Source organism: Podarcis pityusensis (genome assembly GCF_964106645.2).
Source record: "Podarcis pityusensis genome assembly, chromosome: 3".
NCBI lineage: Eukaryota > Metazoa > Chordata > Lepidosauria > Squamata > Lacertidae > Podarcis > Podarcis pityusensis.
In genome coordinates this window covers 5,798,451-5,820,864 of record NC_138026.1, presented here as the reverse complement: position 1 = coordinate 5,820,864, position 22,414 = coordinate 5,798,451, and the positions used below count along the sequence as shown (strand labels likewise).

General features: G+C 42.3%; 1 protein-coding gene across 1 annotated transcript in view; it reads right to left on the bottom strand.

Annotated features, from left to right (window-relative positions):
• The window catches only part of LOC308473637 (uncharacterized protein), a 178,742-nt gene that overhangs the window by 60,299 nt on the left and 96,029 nt on the right, over nt 1-22,414 (bottom strand). The window contains exon 4 of the mRNA XM_080999441.1: nt 2,901-2,964. Coding sequence (XP_080855567.1) covers nt 2,901-2,964 — 64 coding nt within the window. The remainder of the gene's footprint in view (nt 1-2,900; nt 2,965-22,414) is intronic.

Below are 22,414 nucleotides of genomic sequence, written 5' to 3'. Positions count from 1 at the left end.
TTTAAAATCTTTTGCCCCATGCCTATATTCTCTACATACTTTGGAACGAATAGATCCATCTGATACAAAATGGCATTCTAGATTGACAACTGATTAGTATACAAGTGTGATTATATGCAAATTGTCAATTTCTATTGACTTAATTGTGATCTGATGTAACATGTATAATTAACACATGCATTTAAAGTAAATGTATATTTAATTAACATGCATATTTATAAAATGAATATATTTAGCGTATAATTTTTATTTGATTTGGGGGGGGAGGTTACATTTAGGCTGTACAAAAATGTGGGGATTGAGCTAACGAAAGTGTGGAAAGACAAGGATAATAAGTTCCCACAGAAACATTTGGTTGTATCCTTCATTGCAGCCTTCCTTTGCTTCTGGTATGTATGTATGTACATACAATGGTACCTCGGGTTACAAACACTCCGGGTTACAAACTCCACTAACCTGAAAGTAGTACCTCGGGTTAAGATCTTTGCCCCAGGATGAGAACAGAAATTGTGCTCCTGCGGCACGGAGGCAGCAGGAGGCCCCATTAGCTAAAGTGGTGCTTCAGGTTAAGAACAGTTTCAGGTTAAGAATGGACCTCCAGAATGAATTCGTAACCAGGGGTACCACTGTATGTATGTATGTATGTATGTATGTATGTATGTATTATACCGCAAGGTGGTTCACAACATAAAAATACAAAATGAGAACGTAAAATACATAACAAAAACAAAGTAAAACTAATAATCCCTGATATTCCAGGGATAGACTTCTTTTAGGACTGTCTCGTGTTATAGGTTCACATGCTCCTTCTGTAATGGGATAGACAGCTGGTTTGTATTGGGCTAAGGATTGCTTACTTTGGGATATTTTCTTCATTTTGGGGAGTCATATATTCATGAAAACACCACTAAAAATGATCCCAGCTTCTGCAATCTGCCAGTTAGTTCCTGGGCTCAGTTAATGGTGCTGGTTTTGGTGTATAAAGTCCTATACAGCTTGGGCCCAAGACACCTGAAAGATCATCACACCCCTTATATACCAGCCTTGCATGTTGAGCACACTACTTTATGGAAGAGTGTCATGGGCAACTTATAGTCGCCAGGAGTAACACCTCAGTGTCTTCCATATGCGCTGCAGCAGCAAGATTTTGGGCATCACATAGCAGTACAGAATCTCAAATAAAGATGTGCTCTTCCATGTCCACATTCCCTGCATGTTCACACTTCTGTCTCAGCACCATCGATGCTACCTTGGGCAAGTAAATAGAATGGAAGTTGCCAGGATCCCCAAGGACATGCTCTATGGCAGGCACCCCCAAACTTGGCCCTCCAGCTGTTTTGGGACTACAACTCCCATCATCCCTAGCTAACAGGACCAGTGGTCAGGGATGATGGGAATTGTAGTCCCAAAACAGCTGGAGAGCCAAGTTTGAGGATGCCTGCTCTATGGGGAGCTGGGCTCAGGCATCAGGCCTGTTGGCAGACATGACAAAAAGGCTGGCAATACCAACCTTGCTGTGTGGGAATCCTTTGCAGATGACCGCAGTGCCTGGAGACAGACAGACAGGTCATACGTTCAAATAAATGATGATTCACCTTCGACTTTCTCCTTGTAGTAAAGGGGAAATAGAGAAGGTGCACATGTCTCATACCAGGCTGAAACATCTTCCTGGAATGTAGTGACTGGACATCCATAGCAGTGACCAGAAGGGGGGTGACCACTGGGAGGAGTGCAGGGAGAAGAAACACCATGGTGCATCCACAGCAGCACAAACTGCCTTCATCTGCCCCAGATGCAACGAAACATGTCTCTCCTGTATTGGTCTCTACAGCCACAGCAGGCGTTGTAACTCTCCAACAGTTTGACTTTGCCCCCAATGCAGCACTCTTCCATTGCGTGGCCAGGCAGAGACCCCCCCAACCCCAGGCAACCCCCAGGAGGAATAATGACTCACATGACAAGGTATTATGGGATTAAAATTGGCCACAACTTTATTAAACTTTCAGATGTGGGGAGACCTTGGCTTAGGCATTGGGCGTTTATCCCTCCCAGTCCCCAGCCAGGGATCTAGGGCACAGCAGGGTTAACCAATCTGTCTGGGGATTGGACTGGCTCTGGAAGACGTCTGTTTAAGCAGAGAGCCCGGCCCCCATTTCGCTGCAACGCAGGGGGGAGCACTGACATCCTAATGGCGTATGGCCAGTGACTCCTCTCCACACAACCCCTTTAACGGGGAACCCCGGGATTGCCACCGCAGGTGGGGCATCGAGCCACTGCTTCACGCACCCCCCCCCCTTTTAAGGAAGATAGACTAAAAGATTCTGCCCAAGGCCTGAAACCGCCAAAGTTGTGGTGTTTTTGCTACAGGGAAGGCAAAACCTGCCAATGCAGGGAAATTCCTTCCCGGTCCCTCAACAGCAACCATCAATGACCGTAGCAGTGCCCACATATCTATAAAGAAGAGGTTAACCTGCAAAAGGAAGGTGTAAACTGAGAGAGGGCAGGGTGGGAGAAGCTCTGGAGCTGACTGAGGACTCCCAGGTAAGTCTACCCTCTATTGTGTGTGCAGGGCGGTCCTAACCCTATCTGGTCAACTCCCCTGGCAACACCTCCCCAGCTGGGATTGGTTAGGTGGGATCCTCTAGGTATCCAGCTTGGGGAAGTGAAGCCAGGCTGAACTGCCAGGGATCGTGTAGGATCAGGTGGCTGTGCGCGACCCCGCAAAGAGTGCCCCCTATTTGAGGTGGGGAGCGGTCATTGTCTCCTAAACAGATGGATGCCAGCAACCCTATACACCCAGAAAATGATGCCACCCTGCAGGTGAGGGCTTCCAGCAGGTACCATCTAATCAGGCGGGCCATATGATAAAGGAATCAAGCTTTTACTGTTGTGGCACCTACCTTTGGAATTCCCTCCCCTTAAATGAAATGTTGGGCAAGTCCATGTCTGTTGTCTTTTCGGCACCTACTGAAGAAAAAGAAGTCTTTTAAGCTGAGATATTTCCCACGCTGCATCTGTTTTGGAATTGCTTTTATGAAGTTTAAAATATATTTTAAAATTCCTTTGCACATCTGCACTTCATGCTGTTGGCACAATTTGATGTTACTGCCATTAATTAAAGAGAGAGAAAACAAAACATAAATCATACTGGCGCTATTGGTGTTACCTGATTATATTGTTACAACAATAATAATTATTAGACTTATATGATAATTTTATCACATATCAGTTTATTAAGATGAAAGGAATTGTGGGTTTCAACCTAAGGAGCTTACCCCAAAACACATGAGCCTCCATTTGTAATTTCCTCAAAATATGCCAAAGAGGTACCAGAACAGCTCGGTAACATGTAAAGGCAATCAAAGTGGAAGGTAAAGGTAAAGGTAAAGGGACCCCTGACCATTAGGTCCAGTCATGACCAACTCTGGGGTTGCGGCACTCATCTCGCTTTATTGGCTGAGGGAGCCGGCGTACAGCTTCCGGGTCATGTGGCCAGCATGACTAAGCCGCTTCTGGCAAACCAGAGCAGTGCATGGAAACACCGTTTACCTTCCCGCCAGAGCAGTACCTATTTATCTACTTGCACTTTGACGTGCTTTTGAACTGCTAGGTTGGCAGGAGCTGGGACCGAGCAACGGGAGTTCACCCCATTGCAGGGATTCGAACTGCCAACCTTCTGATTGGCAAGTCCTAGGCTCTGGTTTAACCCACAGTGCTACCTGCGTCCCTTAAGTGGAAGGTAATTCTCTTATAATGGCAATGGCACCCAACTGAGAGGTGCCAGAATTGAGGTCCAGTGAGTTCCAGCTGAAAGAAAGTCCTGAATAGAATGAACTACACAAGCAGAACTCATTTCTTGTATCTGGGCACAAAAAGTCCCACAAATGTGCAGTGAAATGTTAAGAATTACGCTGTTGTGGGGTGGTCCAAAATTAAAACAGAACTGAAGTGATTCCTATTTGTAAAATAGGAGCAGCAACTGAAATCATATCCCAGGCAAAGAATAGAGCCCAACTTTTCTGAGAATTTTCTTTGTGGGGGCTCCCCAAACGGCTGGAGAATTTCAGTTCCCCCTGAGAACTTTTGGCAAAACATCAGCCACAGATAGTTAATGCAACCCAACATATTGTAATATTGTTGAAGGGGGTGATAAGCTTGTGCAACAACTTTGCATCTCTTAGCCCATTGCAACCTTCGTTCACCAGCATGAAATAACAACATTGTTTCACTTAACATTTACTGAACCTGAATTTCTAAGTGGAGGATTTTTCTGAGAATTTTCTTCCTTTTTGCTCCCCAGCTGTTTCAGAATTGCATCTGCCCACCCTCTGCCCCTGAGAATGTTTGGCACAGTACCTCCTATTTTTTTGGCTTGCAAATAGGGTGGGGAGTTTGGGGGGGGCATTTTTGCCCAGCCCTTGTTTAAACACCAAAGGGGAAAACCTATTGCGGTTCATGCCCAGCTCTCTTTGTAAGCCACTCCCTCATATCCCAACCCATCTCCCCTTTTCACAACTCAATTGTTAAATGAGTTCGCAAGACTAGAAGATGACCCAGGCAGGCGAGGAAATAAAACTCCACTTTTCACATTTTCCCCCAGCAAGAAATTATCTGTGTGCCAGGCATCCTTTAGACAGATCTCCATGTATTCGTTGATATGCATCCCAAAAGAATCTCAAGGAAAAGCTACAAAGGCTTCAAAGGATCACAGAGACGCACATCTGGAGGCTTGCTGCTTTGCCAAGAAAAAGACTCTTTAGATGGCTGAAAACGCTCAGCGTTGCCTTGTGGGCATGACACCACTCGAGGCATCTGTTGATCCCACACTCCATGCACACGGGTGCTTAAGATTATTTAATTATCCAAAATAATACTACATCACAGGTGCTGTCAGATGAGAGTGTGGGGTGTTCACATAAAAAGCACATACTACGGAATCGCCATGCCTCTTTTCATTCTTAATGAAGTTCTTCAAAGCGAATGAGGAAAGGCAAATGGAAATACTGGAATGCAGAAGAGGTGATGGATTGACCCAGTGAATCAATGCAATTGTCCTTAGTTTGCCCTATGTTATATTGTGGTTCTGTTGCTTTGCACTCTCAGGCTTTGTAACCCTCCTCTTAAAAAGCAGGCTAAGTAGTACCGTAATAATCAAATAACTCAATAATAAAACTGGAGTATTTTACATGGACACTAAGGCGCATCTTCCCAGTAGTTTACTCCTGGACCCTGTAAGGCAGTTTAAGAAAAACCCCACATTGCAAGAAGATTGGGTTTTTTAACAGTAGCAACAACTTGGGTCCATGGGTTTTTTAATAGTTGTTGTTTAGTCGTTTACCCCATGGACCAGAGCACACCAAGCACTCCTGTCATCCACTGCCTCCTGCAGTTTGGTCAAATTCATGTTAGTAGCTTCGAGAACTCTGTCCAACCATCTCATCCTCTGTCGTCCCCTTCTCCTTGTGCCCTCTGTCTTTCCCAACATCAGGGTCTTTTCCAGGGAGTCTTCTCTTCTCAAGAGGTGGCCAAAGTATTGGAGCCTCAGCTTCACAATCTGTCCTTCCAGTGAGCACTCAGGGCTAATTTCCTTAAGAATGGATAGGTTTGATCTTCTTGCAGTCCATGGGACTCTCAAGAGTCTCCTCCAGCACCATAATTCAAAAGCATCAATTCTTGGGCGATCAGCCTTCTTTATGGTCCAGCTTTTCCCCATGTTCAGCTGCTAAAATTAAGAAAACATGAAGGAAAATCAAGAATGACCTGATTTAGAATAGAATAGAATCATAGAGTTGGAAGAGACCACAAGGGCCATCGAGTCCAACCCCCTGCCAAGCAGGAAACACCATCAGAGCACTCCTGACATATGGTTGTCAAGCCTCTGCTTAAAGACCTCCAAAGAAGGAGACTCCACCACACTCCTTGGCAGCAAATTCCACTGTCGAACAGCTCTTACTGTCAGGAAGTTCTTCCTAATGTTTAGGTGGAATCTTCTTTCTTGTAGTTTGGATCCATTGCTCCGTGTCCGCTTCTCTGGAGCAGCAGAAAACAACCTTTCTCCCTCCTCTGTGTGACATCCTTTTATATATTTGAACATATCATATCACCCCTTAACCTCCTCTTCTCCAGGCTAAACATGCCCAGCTCCCTTAGGAATTTCCCGATTGTTTTTGTGCAAACGGGATGTGAGCTCAGTTCTGGTACTGAAAGCAAAATCCTAGTGCACTCAGGGGTATTGTGTGTCTGCCCATTGTTCTATTTTGCACTTGGCTCCAGCTCAGGGCTTAGGAGAGGAGGAGAAGCAGATCCATAAAGCCTGAACTGGAAGCCATGATGTGCTGATGTTATTCCATCCAGGACCAGTCCTACCGTTAGACAGTGTTAAACAGTTGCCTGAAGAAGCACATCAGGATGCCACTGAGTGGTTCAAATTGGCAGTTTATTATTTTACCATTTCCAGGTATCATTTAGCATCATTTAAACATTCTGTTTTAAGGACCAAAATGCCCCAGGCTGTTTCCTCGTCTGCTCTTTTCCTGTGGCTTTCCCCTTCTGTGCAACATTTTTTGTTTCTACTTACCCTTTGATGCTCAGCTAGAGAGCCCCTTTGTCTGGTGGCCAGTTAATAAGGCTTTACATTACTTCTTATTTCTGTTCTCTTTCTGGAGCAAGGGTTTCAGGAGTTGTGATGGAGTTGCAATCAAGTTAATACAGAAAGACACCTGAAGGAAAAAACCAGGCCCTCTCTATTTGGAAGACAATTATCTTGGTGAAAGGCCATAATTGATTCCATCACCCTTTTTGGCCACCATCCACAACCTGTTTGCTCTGGAGCAGTCCCTTTTACTTTACAAGGACTGTTACAAAGTGAATAAGTAGTGGATTGCAGCCCTCTCTTCCTACGTACATACGTACATGCATGCACTCTTCCCTGGTCTTCCCACAAGAACTTAGTGCCACGTAGTAGAATTTCTAAAGACAAATTGTGGATAATCTCCACAATGATGAGTGCTATTCTTGTTGTCATTTTATTATTTACTTATTATATTCTGTCTTTCCTCTTCCCAAGCTCAGGGTGGCTGACAACACAATTATGAAAATACAATGAAACAACAAAATACAGCTTCAGGTACAAGGTTACGAAAAAGTGATAAAACACAGTACTGTTATTCCATGTGCCAAAGGCCAGCTGAAATGAGTATGTTTAAGTTCTCACTTGAACAGTACTGAAGGGGATTATGTAATCTCCATGGGGGAGGGAGCTCCACAGCTGAGGTGCCACCACTGAGATGGCCCTTCCATGTGTAGCAGCCTCCCAGGCCATCAAGGGTACCACAAGCAGGGCATCCCCTACTGATCTCAAAACTCAGGCCGCCAGTTGTTGGAGACATGAGGAGAAGCTCCCTTAAGTACTTGAGCTGTTCTGGAGTAGAAATAGAGCTATAAACAAATGAAGTAACAATTGAACACATACTCCTTCGTTGCTCTGTGTCCATGCTATTTTTTTTTCCCACAGAGAAATTGTTGCTAGAACACAATACAAATCAATATATTAAAATTGACATATTATCAGACTCTTGCAGTAAAAAGCATCAGGCTATTGTCTCAATATTTCTTTCAAGGGGCCATTGGTAGTACGCATGCCTTAACAAACCATCAATTTAAATGATTTTTTGGGTGGGTGGGTGGGTGTGGAACAACACATAATAAGTGACAGATTTTTCAAATCAGATAAAGATGGGAACCAGATTATCTGTCTGTGGGTGATAGATTGCAGCAATAATAAATTCACTTTAAGACACTGGATCAATTTTTAATCAAGCCAAGAATTATTATTGCAGAGAGATAAAATGACCCATGAGAAGATGCCTTAATTTTCCACCAATCAAATTATAGCGTTTCTAAATAAGATGTAATGAGATCCATGGAATATCCAGGTTACACAGCCTACCTAATTACCCATGTACCCTGTCATGTAGAGATATAGTAGTGGTAAAGTGACCTCTGGATTCACCAAGATGAAAAGGTAATTAGTTTTTCCACAGGGCTGTAGTGAAAACAACAGCAATGACACATGTCATCTCCCTCCACCAGCTCTTAGTCTCCAAGGTGTTTGTTCCTAATATATACAGGATATGACCTATTGAGTAATAAACTGCAATCATTAAGTAAAGCATGTGTCTGACACTATCTCCAAACTGAGAATGCAAGGATTGCAAAGAAAACCAATCCAGCTGGATTCAACCTTAAAGTTTATCCCGCAGCCCACATTTGGTGATTCAGGCATTGGGTCAAATAACTTTGTCATTAACTGTGTCATCATGCCATGTGTATTGCTGTTAAAAACTTAAATGGGTGTAATTATTATTTTGAGTGTTGTGACAGGCCCACCTTAGCCTTCCAGGTTTGAGCCCCCTCCCTCCACACAAAAATGACTGTTTGACTTACTAATCAGCAAGAGGATTATCAAATGTAATGAACCTGGCATAAACTGCCCATGATTGCTAAAGTTTGAGTGGCTCAATATAAACTGGCTTCCATTTTTAAATGCCAACATGTCCTTTGGAGAGCCTGGAAAGCTATAAGTGCTCTAGAAGGACAGACTACCTTGGGAAATGAAAAATTAGATACTCTTCCAGCAACCATTAATTTGCATTAGGATGGGCACCTGAAAAACTCTCATACGCTTGATTTCCTAGATTGGCTTTTCAGAAGCCCTGACTCTTGCTGTCACAAAATATTGGTTGGTGACATTAAATGTCAGTATTCCAGTTATTTTCTTTGGCCCTATAGTGGTGATCATGATGGTGATGATGGTTTAGTTGACTGCTTCTTTTGTTATTTGGCTAGAAAGGTGTCCTTGAATCCAGCTGGGCAAATGGCCATTGACTCTTTGGAACCTAAAGCTAACACAAATGCATACACTGGGAGGAATTCTACATCCTGCTAAGGCAATCATCAGTCAGGTGAGCCATTTTGACTTGCCAGATGGAAGAACCCGCTTCTCCTCCCCCCACATTCCAGGGGTTTTTCAACACACACCCCAACCAATGTTCTGGGTGTAGGGGGAAGGGGAAAGAGGGAAGAGAGGAGAAGAACCTCATTGTGCAAGCAGAAGGCTACCCACTCTTTTCACAGAGCAGAGATTGTCCAAAATAGCTTTTTCAATGTTCTGTATTCCAAATGATTTGATTTCCTGATTGTTTATTAATTATACTCTAAATGACCTCTAGATTTGAATGTTCTTTGGCTACCTAGCCTTTAAACACCCAGTTATGCTTTAGAATACTTTGAAACAGATCTTTTGAGAGAAACTGATGCCTTTCCAAATATCTAGAGGCCAATAAAATAATCAAGTGCCCCATTTTTTGAGAAATGGGCTTCCTACTGTTCCTGTGAGTGTATCAGTTTGATCAGAGAAATATCTGAGGATGCAATGCTAGAAGGTTGGAATTTTTAAAAAGAAGGCAGTAACCTGGCTCCACATCTCCTCATTTCCCCACGCTATCAATTAGAGTAGATCCATTAAACAGTGATATCCTCAATCTGAGAGATTAGCAGCCAGGTATTTTCTGTTCCCCTCTCTCTTTGTCCAGCCATGAGGGCAGTTGTGCCCTGTTGCTCCCTCCAGCTCTGGCACTGAAGCTGGTTATACTCTAAGGATAAGTCTTTTGCCTGCATAGTTTTTACTGCTACTGTTCCTGTGATCCAAGTAAGTAAATCTTATTTTGCAACTTATTTCCCAGATTGTTAACTGATTCTTTAAGAGGGGTAGGAAAGGGAGAGCAAGCTTAGCTGGACTTACTCAAAACAAGGTTTTACAGCCCAATTCCTATGCTTTTAATTCTGCTGATGGGTGGGATTTTGATCTGTTCATCCCACACATGTGGGCACATGGAGGGATGAATTTCAATTAATATATCCTCTCCTACCCATTAAAATGCATCCCACACTCAAAACCTTTTGGTACATGTCCTAGGCCTGAAGCAAGATCTACAGATTAGGACCTATTTGTCATCTGACCATCATTTGGCCAATGCCATTTTGAGACGGAACAGTACTTTTCTTCTAGAAAAAATGGTGCTGGCACTCACCATGAAGCTGTTACAGGAAGTGCCACACTTTTAACCAGGACTTTTTTTCTAGGAAAGAAAGGTGCCAGGAGTGCATACTCTTGAGTACTCCCATTTACCGCCATTGGTAAATGAGCGCACAAAGTCGAAAGTCCTTTAGTGAAACAGTAGGTATACATTTCGGTAATACCTAGGTGTATATGTATTTTGTTTTTCTAGCTTGATCAAAATTATTTATTGTTTCATAAAGGTAGATAGTTAAGAGCTTAGGCGGCTTCAGCGGCGGGTGCTGGGCACCCCCCAGAATCCAGCGCCCGGGTGCCCCGCACCCCTTGCACCCACGGGTAAAGACGGCCCTGCCAACAACCATCTGAAGCAGTGCCTTGCCCAAGGCCACCAGGGAAATGAGTTCCTTGACTGAGCAGGCTTTCCCAACATCCAAGCCAAGCACTCCAGCCCAACAATATTATGGCTCCACAAGTGAAGGGCAATGATTGCAATACTTGCAACCACCCAAAGGAAACTCTGACTACAATATACTCTGAACAAAAGGCTAAATTAATTGTAAATAATGTGGTGACGGAAGAATTTAAGATAGAAAAAGGGACACGACAGGGGTGCCCAATCTCCCCACTGCTTTTTATATCGGTCCTGGAGGTTCTGCTGAATATGATTAGAAGGGACCGGTTGGTTAAAGGTATACAGGTCGGAGCCAAACAGTACAAACTGAGAGCATTTGCAGATGACTTAGTATTGACGTTACAGGAGCCAGAATCTAGTACTAAAAGGGTTTTAGAATTAATTCAAGAATTTGGTCAAGTGGCAGGATTTAAACTGAACAAGCTAAAAACTAAGGTTTTAGAGAAAAATTTAACACCGATTGAAAGAGAGAGGTTTCAGAATGAGACAGGCCTGACTGTGGTTAAGAAAGTGAAATACCTGGGGATTAATATGACAGCCAAAAATGGGAACTTATTTAAAGATAATTATGAAAAATGTTGGACGGAAGTGAAAAAAAGATTTAGAAATCTGGTCAAATTTGAAGCTTTCACTGTTGGGTCGTATTGCTGTGATAAAAATGAATGTATTGCCTAGAATGTTGTTTTTGTTTCAGACATTGCAAATTGTGGACAAGATGGATTGTTTCAAGAAGTGGCAGAGAGATATTTCTAGATTTGTCTGGCAGGGCAAGAAGCCCAGAATAAAATTTAAGATATTAACTGATGCAAAGGAAAGAGGTGGATTTGCCCTGCCAGACTTTAAACTTTATTATGAATCAGCAGCTTTTTGCTGGTTGAAAGAATGGCTACTTCTTGAAAATACAGACATTTTGGATTTAGAAGGTTTTAACAACGTATTTGGATGGCATGCATATTTATGGTATGATAAGGTCAAAGCACATAAAGCATTTAAAAATCATATTGTCAGGAAAGCACTGTTTAATGTTTGGATAAGATACAAGGATTTATTGGAAAATAAAACCCCAAGGTGGTTGTCACCGATGGAAGCGAAAGCTCTGAAAAGGCTCAATATGGAGGCCAAATGGCCGAAATATTGGGAAATTTTGGAACAAGAAGGAGACAAATTGAAATTGCAGAGTTTCGAGAAATTAAAAAACAAAGTGAGAGATTGGCTTCATTATTATCAGATAATGGAGGCATATAATTTGGATAAGAAAATTGGCTTCCAGGTGGAAAAATCAAAACTAGAAACAGAACTGTTAGAACCCAAAACTAAGAATTTGTCAAGAATGTATAACTTGCTGTTGAAATGGAATACTCAGGATGAAACGGTGAAATCTGCTATGATTAAATGGGCACAAGATGTTGGACATAATATTATGTTTGCTGACTGGGAACAGTTATGGACCACAGGTATGAAGTTTACGGCATGTAATGCCCTAAGAGAATATTATGAAAATGATATATAGGTGGTACATGACCCCAGTCAAGCTTGCAAAAATCTATCATTTGCCCGATAATAAATGCTGGAAATGTAAAGAAACTGAAGGTACATTCTTTCACCTTTGGTGGACGTGCCCAAGGATTAAGGTTTTCTGGGAGATGATTTATAATGAATTAAAAAAGGTATTTAAATATACCTTATTGAAGAAACCAGAGGCCTTTCTTCTGGGCATTGTCGGCCAATTGGTGCCAAAGAAGGACAGAACTTTTTTTATGTATGCTACAACAGCAGCAAGAATACTCATTGCAAAGTATTGGAAGACACAAGATCTACCCACTTTGGAAGAATGGCAGATGAAGGTGATGGACTATATGGAATTCGCAGAAATGACTGGCAGAATCCGAGACCAGGGAGAAGAGTCGGTGGAAGAAGATTGGAAGAAATTTAAAGACTATTTACAGAAATAGTGTAAAATTAATGAATGATAGAATGATGTTGGATAGTAATTAAGCGGTTTCTAGCTGTAATGCTCTAAGAGAATATGAAAAAAGGGTTATAAATGGGTTAAAATCTAATGGTAAGGATTTGCTGAACCAATAAATTGAAGCGGAATACAAAAAAGAGAGGTACGAGGAGGTCCGGGAAACAAGCTAAAGGAAAATAAGTAATAGAAAATGTGTGTGTTTTTAACTGTTTTTATTTTGTATTTTTCTCTTTTCTTTTTCATTTTTACTGTAATATTTCAAAAAACCTTAATAAATATCTTATAAAAGAAAAAAAGGAAACTCTGACTACATTTGTCTTCACGTGAAGACAAGACTTTACAACCTGGATTTTAGAGAGATTCTTTCATACATCTATGATTTTAAATTTATGATTGCCAGCTCTTTTGTATTTCAATGGAATTTCTAGAATCACCACAAAGAGCATACAATAACAGGATTTATAGTGGATCGGAATACTCCGTAAAATGCCACGGAAAAGCAAACAAAGAACATGTGATACATGAAATGGCTTTGAAGCCAGTTTTGAATGTTCATGCCATATACCCCAAAAAAGCACTTTAATAATAATAATAATAATAATAATAATAATAATAATAATATCTCTACCCCGTCCATCTGGCTAGGTTTCCCCAGCCACTCTGGACAGTTTTCAACAGAACATTAAAAACAGAATAAAACATCAAACATTAAAAACTTCCCTAAACAGGGCTGCCTTCAGATGTCTTCTAAAAGTCGGATAGTTGTTTATTTCCTTGACATCTGATGGGAGGGCATTCCACAGGGTGGGTGCCACTACCAAGAAGGCCCTCTGCCTGGTTCCCTGTAACCTCACTTCTCGCAGTGAGGGAACTGCTGGACCTCAGTGTCCAGGCTGAACAATGGGGGTAGAGACGCTCCTTCAGGTATACTGGGCTGATGCCATTTAGGGCTTTAAAGGTAAGCACTAACAGTTTGAATTGTGCTCGGAAACGTACTGGGAGCCAGTGTAGGTCTTTCAGGACCAGTGTTATATGGTCTCAGTGGCTGCTCCCAGTCACCAGTCTAGCTGCCACATTCTGGATTAGTTGTAGTTTCCAGGTCACCTTCAAAAGTAGCCCCACGTAGAGCACGTCGCAGTAGTCCAAGCGGGAGATAACTAGAGCATGCACCACTCTGGTGAGACAGTCAGGTAGGTAGACTGGCAGGCGAGACTGTCAGACAGGGTCTCAGCCTGCGTACTACATGGAACTGGTAAACAGCTGCCCTGAACACAGAATTGACCTGCACTTCCACAGACAGCTGTGAGTCCAAAATGACTCCCAGACTGCACACCTGCTCCTTCAGTGGCACAGTTGTCCCATTCAGGGAGTCCCCCACATCCTCCCACCCCTGTTCCCAAAAAACTGTACTTCTGTCTTGTCAGGATTCAACCTCAATCTGTTAGCAGCCATCCATCCTCCAACTGCCTCCAGGCACTCAGACAGGACCTTCACCACCTTCACTGGTTCTGAGTTAAAAGAGAGGTAGAACGTGGTATCATCTGCATACTTTTGCCGTTTTTCCATAACTTAATTGTCCATTAATGGATTTTCTGGTAGTGGCAGGCTGGGGGAATCAGTGTTTATCAGTTAGCAAATCTTATGATGTATGACGCATACAATTCAATATTTAAAAGAATGACACTTTAGTTTCCATATCATTCTGTAGAAAAATTTGTGGTTCTGCAGATCTACATGATTCCGATTCCAATCACCAAGATCATTAGGGAGCCTTTAGCAAAATCCTGAAAAAGGAAAACGGCAGAGACCATTTGTTCTGCATCTAGGCTCTCTCCTTTGGGCATCGTTGCCACTTAGCAACACAATGACAGACATAATTGGCTCACACAAAGAAAGTCACCATAAAATTAATGAACTACAACAATTCATCCGTCTGCTGCTCATTCTTTGCTAATTTATTAATAACAATTACCCAAAAATGGCATGGATTATAATTCCATTTTTCTTCTTAACCTTAAGAACAGTGTCCATAATAGGCTTCAAAAAGTGATCTCATACTGTTTCAATCAGATAGATGGTTTATTACTTGTAATGTGTCAGTGGCCAAATGACCATAAAAACTAACTATTCCTGGTGACTAAAATGGCTTCTCTTGGAATATGAACACACACACACACACACACATTGTGTGACAGCTGCTCTTGTAACTTTCTTAGATCACATAATTTCATTATAGAGATCTGCTGTACAGTCTTTTTATGATTTTCAGTGCCACATGCTCATGGTCTTCATCTGTCTTCTCCAGGGGAGGGGAGGGGAAGTATCTATTTCTGGTGGGGTACAAACAAATATATTCACTTCCCTGATAATCAATCCACTGCGAAATTGTTTATTTCAGCTGGCATATTATTGATCCTACTAAAAAGGATGCTAATGAATTAGAACAGACAGACAGGCACACATGTGCAAAACCACAACAAAACTGAATGCTCAAAGAACGTCCACACTTGTGGTTGTCTACAAAATCAACATTCTTCATTCAGGAATCATCCACATTTCCACTTGTCCCATGCCTAGAAGGCATGGGTCTGAGTGATTTCCTGCTTGTCCTGCCCTTTCTAGGCACAGGTTTGAGCTGTTTTGCATTTGCTTTCTCCTGGAAAACACACTCTTTACTGCTGAATCGGAACAAACAACAATTGCGGAAAACCGGTTTCCCCAGGGGAAGGCAGCAGGGCAAATGGAGCTGTGGAAGAGCCCTCAGTGAGTAAATCCAAAATATTCAAATAGTTTCTCCCTAACCATTGTAATCCCATTTTTTTCCGGATCACCACCACCCAGTTTTCACTGGTGTCCATTTTGGGGGTGTTAAATGGGATGGTGGCTGCGGTTTGGCAGGCAGACAGAAGTGTGATAGAAGTGATTTGGGCATACATTGCTTGCACAGTCCTTGCCCTGAAAACAAATGCCTCAAATGTCACTTCCACAATTTAACTGCATGAAAGGAGTCCATGTAATTAAGGGGGGGCATGTTGCTGGTCCTGCCCACAGGGTCATGAGGGTTTTCTTCCCCCCACTATATCCCACCCCACCCCCTGCAATATGTATTGCCAATAAACTTCCAATTCATTGCAAGATGCAAAGCCCCATTCTGGGCTTACAACTGGGGTGGGGGGAGTCACATTGCAGGCCCCTTGCTCTCATGTTAGGATCGGGTTCACACTGACTGTCCATCAAAAAATGCCAGCTTAACCTGTAGTTTGTGGACCTCAGAGCTACTGTACAGCTTCTAAACTCAAGGGTCCCATTTTGAACTGCCATGGTTAATGGTCAGAGCTACTCTTTTCAGACATACCTATGATAGTGGCTCCAGAATCACCCTTGAGAAAGAGTTTTTATACTTGAAGCACACTGGGCCATAAATTGTCTTCTGTGCACCTTTGAGATGCCTGTCCCCGCTCCCTGCTCCTCGGTTGTGTTCCTATATTTGATTTCCTTCCTTCCGTTGACCATATAGAGGCCAGGAAAGAGAGATGGTCAGAGTAGGACCCCACAGTTGTATTTGGCAACCAACACACATATTTAATTCCTAGCGATGTTTCAATGAGAACTTGTAACTTACATAAAAAAGTAAGAACAATACATCATTTTGTTTGAATAATGGAGATGTTACGCCAAGATAAATGGCTTTTGCATTAAATAAGAAATATAAGCCCTTACTTCCACTTCTGCAATATTTCCAATAATACTGTATCTCTGTCTAATTAGGACATTCATTAAAAGTAAGTAAAGTTAATTTAAAGGGAGATTTCCAACAGTGTTCCATTAGATTTCCCGGTAAATTAACACTTTAAATCTCTAATGGATGTCTTCAAAAGAAAGTGTTATTAACAAAATATGTGATAATTAACATAATTAAAGCTGTTGAAGGTGGAGATTTTTTTTTAAAAAAAATGTGGCACATGTTGTTTTAAGAATATGCAAAAAGGAGTGAAATAAAAATCCCACCTTCATTTTTTCACAATGTAGTTATGTGTAAATATTGTATAGAATTCCTTAAAGACCAGTTGAGGGTTCCTGTAATTTGGTCCCATAAACTTAGAAGAAAGCATCAAAAAGCATTTTTGTATGTGTGGCATTTCTTTTGCAACTTTAAATTCAAACTCCACTATTTTCACTCCCCAAATCCATCCTTCTTTAAAGCCCAGAGGTTCCAGACTATTTTCATTTATGCTGTCCTCTTTAGATATTTAATTAATTTGCGCCCGAGTTCCCAGTATCCTCAGTCCATAGAACCATCCTTCGTTTGGCCCAAGAGTACAGAATACATATTCACACTCTCAGAAGCCAGAGAGCTTACCATATTTAACAAGAAGCATCTCTGACAGTAATTGGAGATGCATATCAAGGTACATAAATGAGAATGTACTCCAGTGGCCACAGGAATCCTGCAAACACTAACATCAGAGAGCAAATTTTAACATAACGCCTCTATGGAGATGAATTTTCAATAAACAAACAAGTTGAAGAAAAGCTCACTTTTGTCTTGCACTATTCCCATTGAAGAAAAATGAATATTCCGTTTCATATACTCTGTACAGCTGTGCCGGCCTCATTATTTACTTCTCTCTCTCTTGTCACATGTGCAGAAAACGATAGTGGGATAAACTCTCTCTTCCTTGGTGCCAGCACTTAATGCAAATCGCAGCCGTCATTAAATGTGCAAGACTGCTATATGTGAGTGAACTAAAATAACCTCTTCCTGCTCTTCGCAAAATAAAAACAGGCTACCTATATTTGTTAAACTGTTATAGGAGAGATCCAGCTCATACAGGACACGAGCAACACTTAACAAAGAGTGGTCTAGATGGTCAAGGATATCAGATCCTCCATGTTTAATTTAAATATTTGCCTCTTCCTTAATAAGAAGTCAGATCAGAAAGAATACTCTGAACATTTCTTCTTCACAGTGCATGTATTAATTATCCCTTAAGTGTAAGGAGGCAATCTGGGGGTGGATGAGGGCAAACAAGCTGAGACTGAATACAGACAAGATGGAGGTACTGTGGATATGGAAAGTGACTACTCTGGATGCAGATTTACAACAGGGCACAGATGGGGTTGCGTTCCCCCTGAGGGATCGAATACGCAGCTTGGGAGTGCTCCTGGACTCAGCACTAACTGCAGAAGCTTAGGTGATGCTGATGACCAGTAAGACTTTTTACCAGTTTAGGTAGGCTTGCTAACTGCAGCCCTTTCTTGGAAGGTCTGGCCTTCTATCAGTTGTCCAGTGATGTCTAGGCTGGATTTGGAAACTTCAGTGGGTGCAGAATTCAGCCACCTGAACCCTGGTGGAAGCCAGGCAGTAAGTTCATGTGACACCTATACTGCACCAGCTTCATGGCTTGCCAGTGCATTTTTAGCCCGATTCAACGTGCTAGTTTTATCCTTTACAGCTGCCAAAGGTCTGGATCCTTCACCCATATCAGCGATGCATACCTCAAGGTCAGCAGTGAAGGTCCTTCTCACCTCTAAGCAGGCATGAGGGAGAAGATCTTTCCTGCAGTGGCCCCATGTTTCTGGAATACTTTTCCAGCTGGGATCTGGCATACCCCAACAATATAGGAATTCTGGATACCCCTGGGGATTTGTCTGGTTTTAGTGGCTTTCACCTGAGTTCTGTATTTGTTTCACTTGGATTCCCCCACACCGAACCCTGAATAGCATCTACTGTTGTTGCTGTTGCAGCGTCTGTTATCCTCCCTATATTGCTTCCATGTCATAATGGCTTCTAAGTAGTTTGCAAGCATAAAACCAATTTTAAAATACATGTATAATCAAACAATCAAACAAATTTAATAAAAAATTGCTATTCTGTATGATTACTTCTGTTGGCAGAGAGATGGGAAAATGTGTCCCTGTTTATTCTCCTGACCTCTCAGCAGCTTTTTTTTTTTAAAATAATTTTTATTTAAGTTTTAAACATCGAAGAAAGAAAAAAAAGAACATACACAATACATATCTCAAAAAATTTTTGAAAAAAATGATTACAAAAACACAATTCAACAATAAAAAACAAAAAACATAACCATTAAAAACACTATCTCTTTTCCATTTCCGTTTTTTTAATTTACTTATTTTCTGGACTTCCTCATACCTCCCTCTTTTGTATTCCAATCCAAATCGTTTGTCCAGCAATTTCTTTTCAACTTTTTTAATCCCAATCTTTAACTTTAATATAATATTGTAATATATAACTTCAACTTCTTTAAACCTGATCTTTAATCTTAGTATAATATAACCTTAAAATTTTCCCTCTTAATTGTCAAATTTCCATTTCTTTAAACATCTTTAATCCTAATCTTAATCTTAGTCTATCATCAACTTTAACCTGTACAGCTGGAAACCGCTTATTCTCAGTCCAACATCACTCTAACATTCTTTAATTTTGCAATGTTTCTGAAGATAGCCTTTGAATTTCTTCCAATCTTCCTCCACCGACTCTTCTCCCTGGTCACGGATTCTACCAGTCATTTCCACCAGTTCCTCTCAGCAGCTTTTGATACCATTGACCATGGTATTCTTTTGGACTGACTGTCTGAGTTGGGGGTGGGAAGCACTGCTTTGTGGTAATTCTGGTCCTAATTGGTTGGTTGTCTCCACAAGGTGATGCCTGGAGTGCTGTTTGACCCCATGGCACCTTCAATGTGGGGTCCTTGGAGTTTGATCTTATCCCCCACCTGTTTAATATCTGCAGCAAACAGCTGAGTGGGGTCATCCAGTGTTTTGGACTATGTTGTCAGCAATATGCTTATGATATACAGTTCTACTTCTCCTTGATGTGGTGTAGTAGATGTGGTGTAGTGGTTAAGAGCAGTGGACTCGTAATCTGGTGAACCGGGTTCGCCTCCCCGCTTCTCCACTTGCAGCTGCTGGGTGACCTTGGGCTAGTCACACTTCTCTGAAGTCTCTCAGCCCCACTCACCTCACAGAGTGTTTGTTGTGGGGGAGGAAGGGAAAGGAGAATGTTAGCCGCTTTGAGACTCCAGTAGAGGCGGTCCTGTAGATATGAGGGTCCTAGGCCTTATAGGGCTTTAAAGGTTAAAACCAGCACCTTAAACCTAGCAATCATTAGATGGCTAGTGGTGAATAATATAGCACTCAGATATCTCAGTGGCCTTTAAGAACCATTAGGCATAGTCAGTGGCAAGCAAAATGCAGAAGAATAGGAGTACATGGTGAAAAAAAATGGAAAGGGTAATGAGAAAACTTAGAAATCTGCTTCAAATTAAGGACATTCTTGACAACCAGGGACACTCGAATGGTGTGATGGATTTATCCACCAGGCATCAGGGACAAATTAACATCACTATTTAGGATTGGTTCACCCATGCATATAACACAATGTGATTTCCCATTTCTTGATTGCTCAGCACTTGATGGGTTTTAAGTTAAAAGTGTGGGCTGACTCTGCTGGAAAAGATTCGTCCTGATAGGCTGGAAGGAGGATGAACACAGGTCCACACACTGCGGCTGGCCATAGTATCCAGTCATTGGCTTGTATCTCATATACATGTCCCAATCAGTGTCTCTTTCACCAGGAACCAGGGTTCATCCACACTTCTGCTTGTCTCACCGCTTCCACCCGTGCCCAGAGAAACCCACTCGTTATGGTTTAATCATAGCAAACATTAACCAGGTTTTCCATAGACGAGTGTTGGCTCCAATTCCGTGGTAAAGAGTGTGTTTTCCTGGCAGCAGAGCAAATGGAAAACTGTTCAGACTCATGCCTAGAAAGCATGGGGCAAGCAGAAAACCTCCCGGACGCATGCATTCTAGGCATGGGACAAGCAAAGTGTGGGCCAAACCTCAGATTTCACACACAGGGAGGAATTCAACTTTGTGCTCTTCCTTCAGCACAAGCAGTTCAGCTTGCTGAACAAAAAGATCTGCCCCTCTCCTCTTCCCCCCTTGTGTGCTGTTCTGGGGCCTCTCACAGCACCTCCCCAAGCCAACTGGGGGAGGAGGAAGGGGGAGTCTTAAAGTGCTGGTGGGACTTCTTCTTGTTCTATCTCCCACTAGCACATCTACTCTCTTGAATCCAGCCTCTAATTTTACTGCCACTGGTTTTACCCATGCTGCTATTAATGTTTGTTTTATTATGTGTAGGATGCAACGTGATGGCAAACCCTCTCTCCTTGGGGGTGACCATTTGGGTCCACTCCTAGTTACTCTCCTATTTTTATTTTATTTTATTTTATTTCAAATCACTGCAGGGTTTCCTGCCCCCTCCAATCTTCTGCTTTCTGTTTTCCTGGGCTGTTTGCCCTAATGATGTACCGTATTTTTCGCTCTATAAAACGCACCTTTTCCCTCCTAAAAAGTAAGGGGAAATGTGTGTGGAGCGAATGCAGGCTGTGCAGCTATCCCAGAAGCCAGAACAGCAAGAGGGATCACTGCGCAGCGCTCCCTCTTGCTGTTCTAGCTTCTGGCGTAGGCCCTCAGTCCCTTCCCCCACCTCCTGGAAAAGCCCCCAAGAGCAGCGCTCCCTTTAAAGAGCCACGCGGAGTGCTCTCCTTGGGAAAAAGCCTGCAAGTGCTGCACACGCGCTCCATGCGGCTCGTGAAAGGGAGCGCTGAGCAGAGCCTGGGATGCAGACAGGCTCTGCTCAGCGTTCCCTTTAAAGAATATATATTTTTCTTGCATTCCCCATCTAAAAACTAGGTACGTCTTATGGTCAGGTGCGTCTTATGGAGCAAAAAATACGGTGCATGCGAGTTGTGCAAACCAGTCACTTGGAGGAAACTGCCAGAGACTGATATTTTCTGAACTGGTGGCTTGACCTGCAAGGAGTTCAGTACAGTGGTACCTCAGGTTACATACGCTTCAGGTTACATATGCTTCAGGTTACAGACTCCGCTAACCCAGAAATAGTGCTTCGGGTTAAGAACTTTGCTTCAGGATGAGAACAGAAATCGGGCTCCGGCGGTGCAGCAGCAGCAGGAGGCCCCATTAGCTAAAGTGGTGCTTCAGGTTAAGAACAGTTTCAGGTTAAGTACGGACCTCCGGAACGAATTAAGTACTTAACCTGAGGTACCACTGTATCCATCTGACTTGATGTCAAGAAAAGGGAACTGCTTTGAATGTGGGGACATTCATATTAATATTGGAAGCACAATACAGTGGTGCCTCGCAAGACGAAATTAATCCGTTCCGCAAGTCTCTTCGTCTTGCGGTTTTTTCATCTTGCGAAGCACGGCTATTAGCGGCTTAGCGGCTATTAACGGCTTAGCGGCTTAGCGGCTTTAAGAAAAAGGAAACAAACTCGCAAGAACTCGCAAGACGTTTCGTCTTGCGAAGCAAGCCCATAGGGAAATTCGTCTTGCGGAACGACTCAAAAAACGCAAAACCCTTTCGTCTAGCGAGTTTTTCGTCTTGCGAGGCATTCGTCTTGCGGGGCACCACTGTACTGTTGCTCCAAAATATTTGAAGAGAATAATATGACCATCAGGGTCCCTTCCAACTTTATGATTCTATGAAGTAACTGGTGTTTTGTTTTTTTAAAAAGAAAATTAAAAATCTGCATCTGCATTGTTTTGTTAAAAAAAATGCTTCTGTGTCTACTTAGCTATTAATCCAGGGAAGCAGAAAAAGAAGTGGTTAGACACATACACGCTACGCTGAATCACAAACTTTCAAAACAATTTGCCATGCCAGACAGTGGGGGCTTCTGCTTTTTGTAGTATATTTAACCCAATACAGAAATTGTGAACCAGGTCTTTCAACTTCAGCAACAGTTTCCATGCTGGCCCCTATCCAATGCTGGAAACTGGATGAAGAGAAGTGTGCATGGCCTCTTGTCATTTCCCCATAACCATACACTGCACTGCCTTTCAGATTCCTTTACCTCTCCTCCTGCCGTAAATTATATTGGTATTTGCAAAGAAGCCAAATG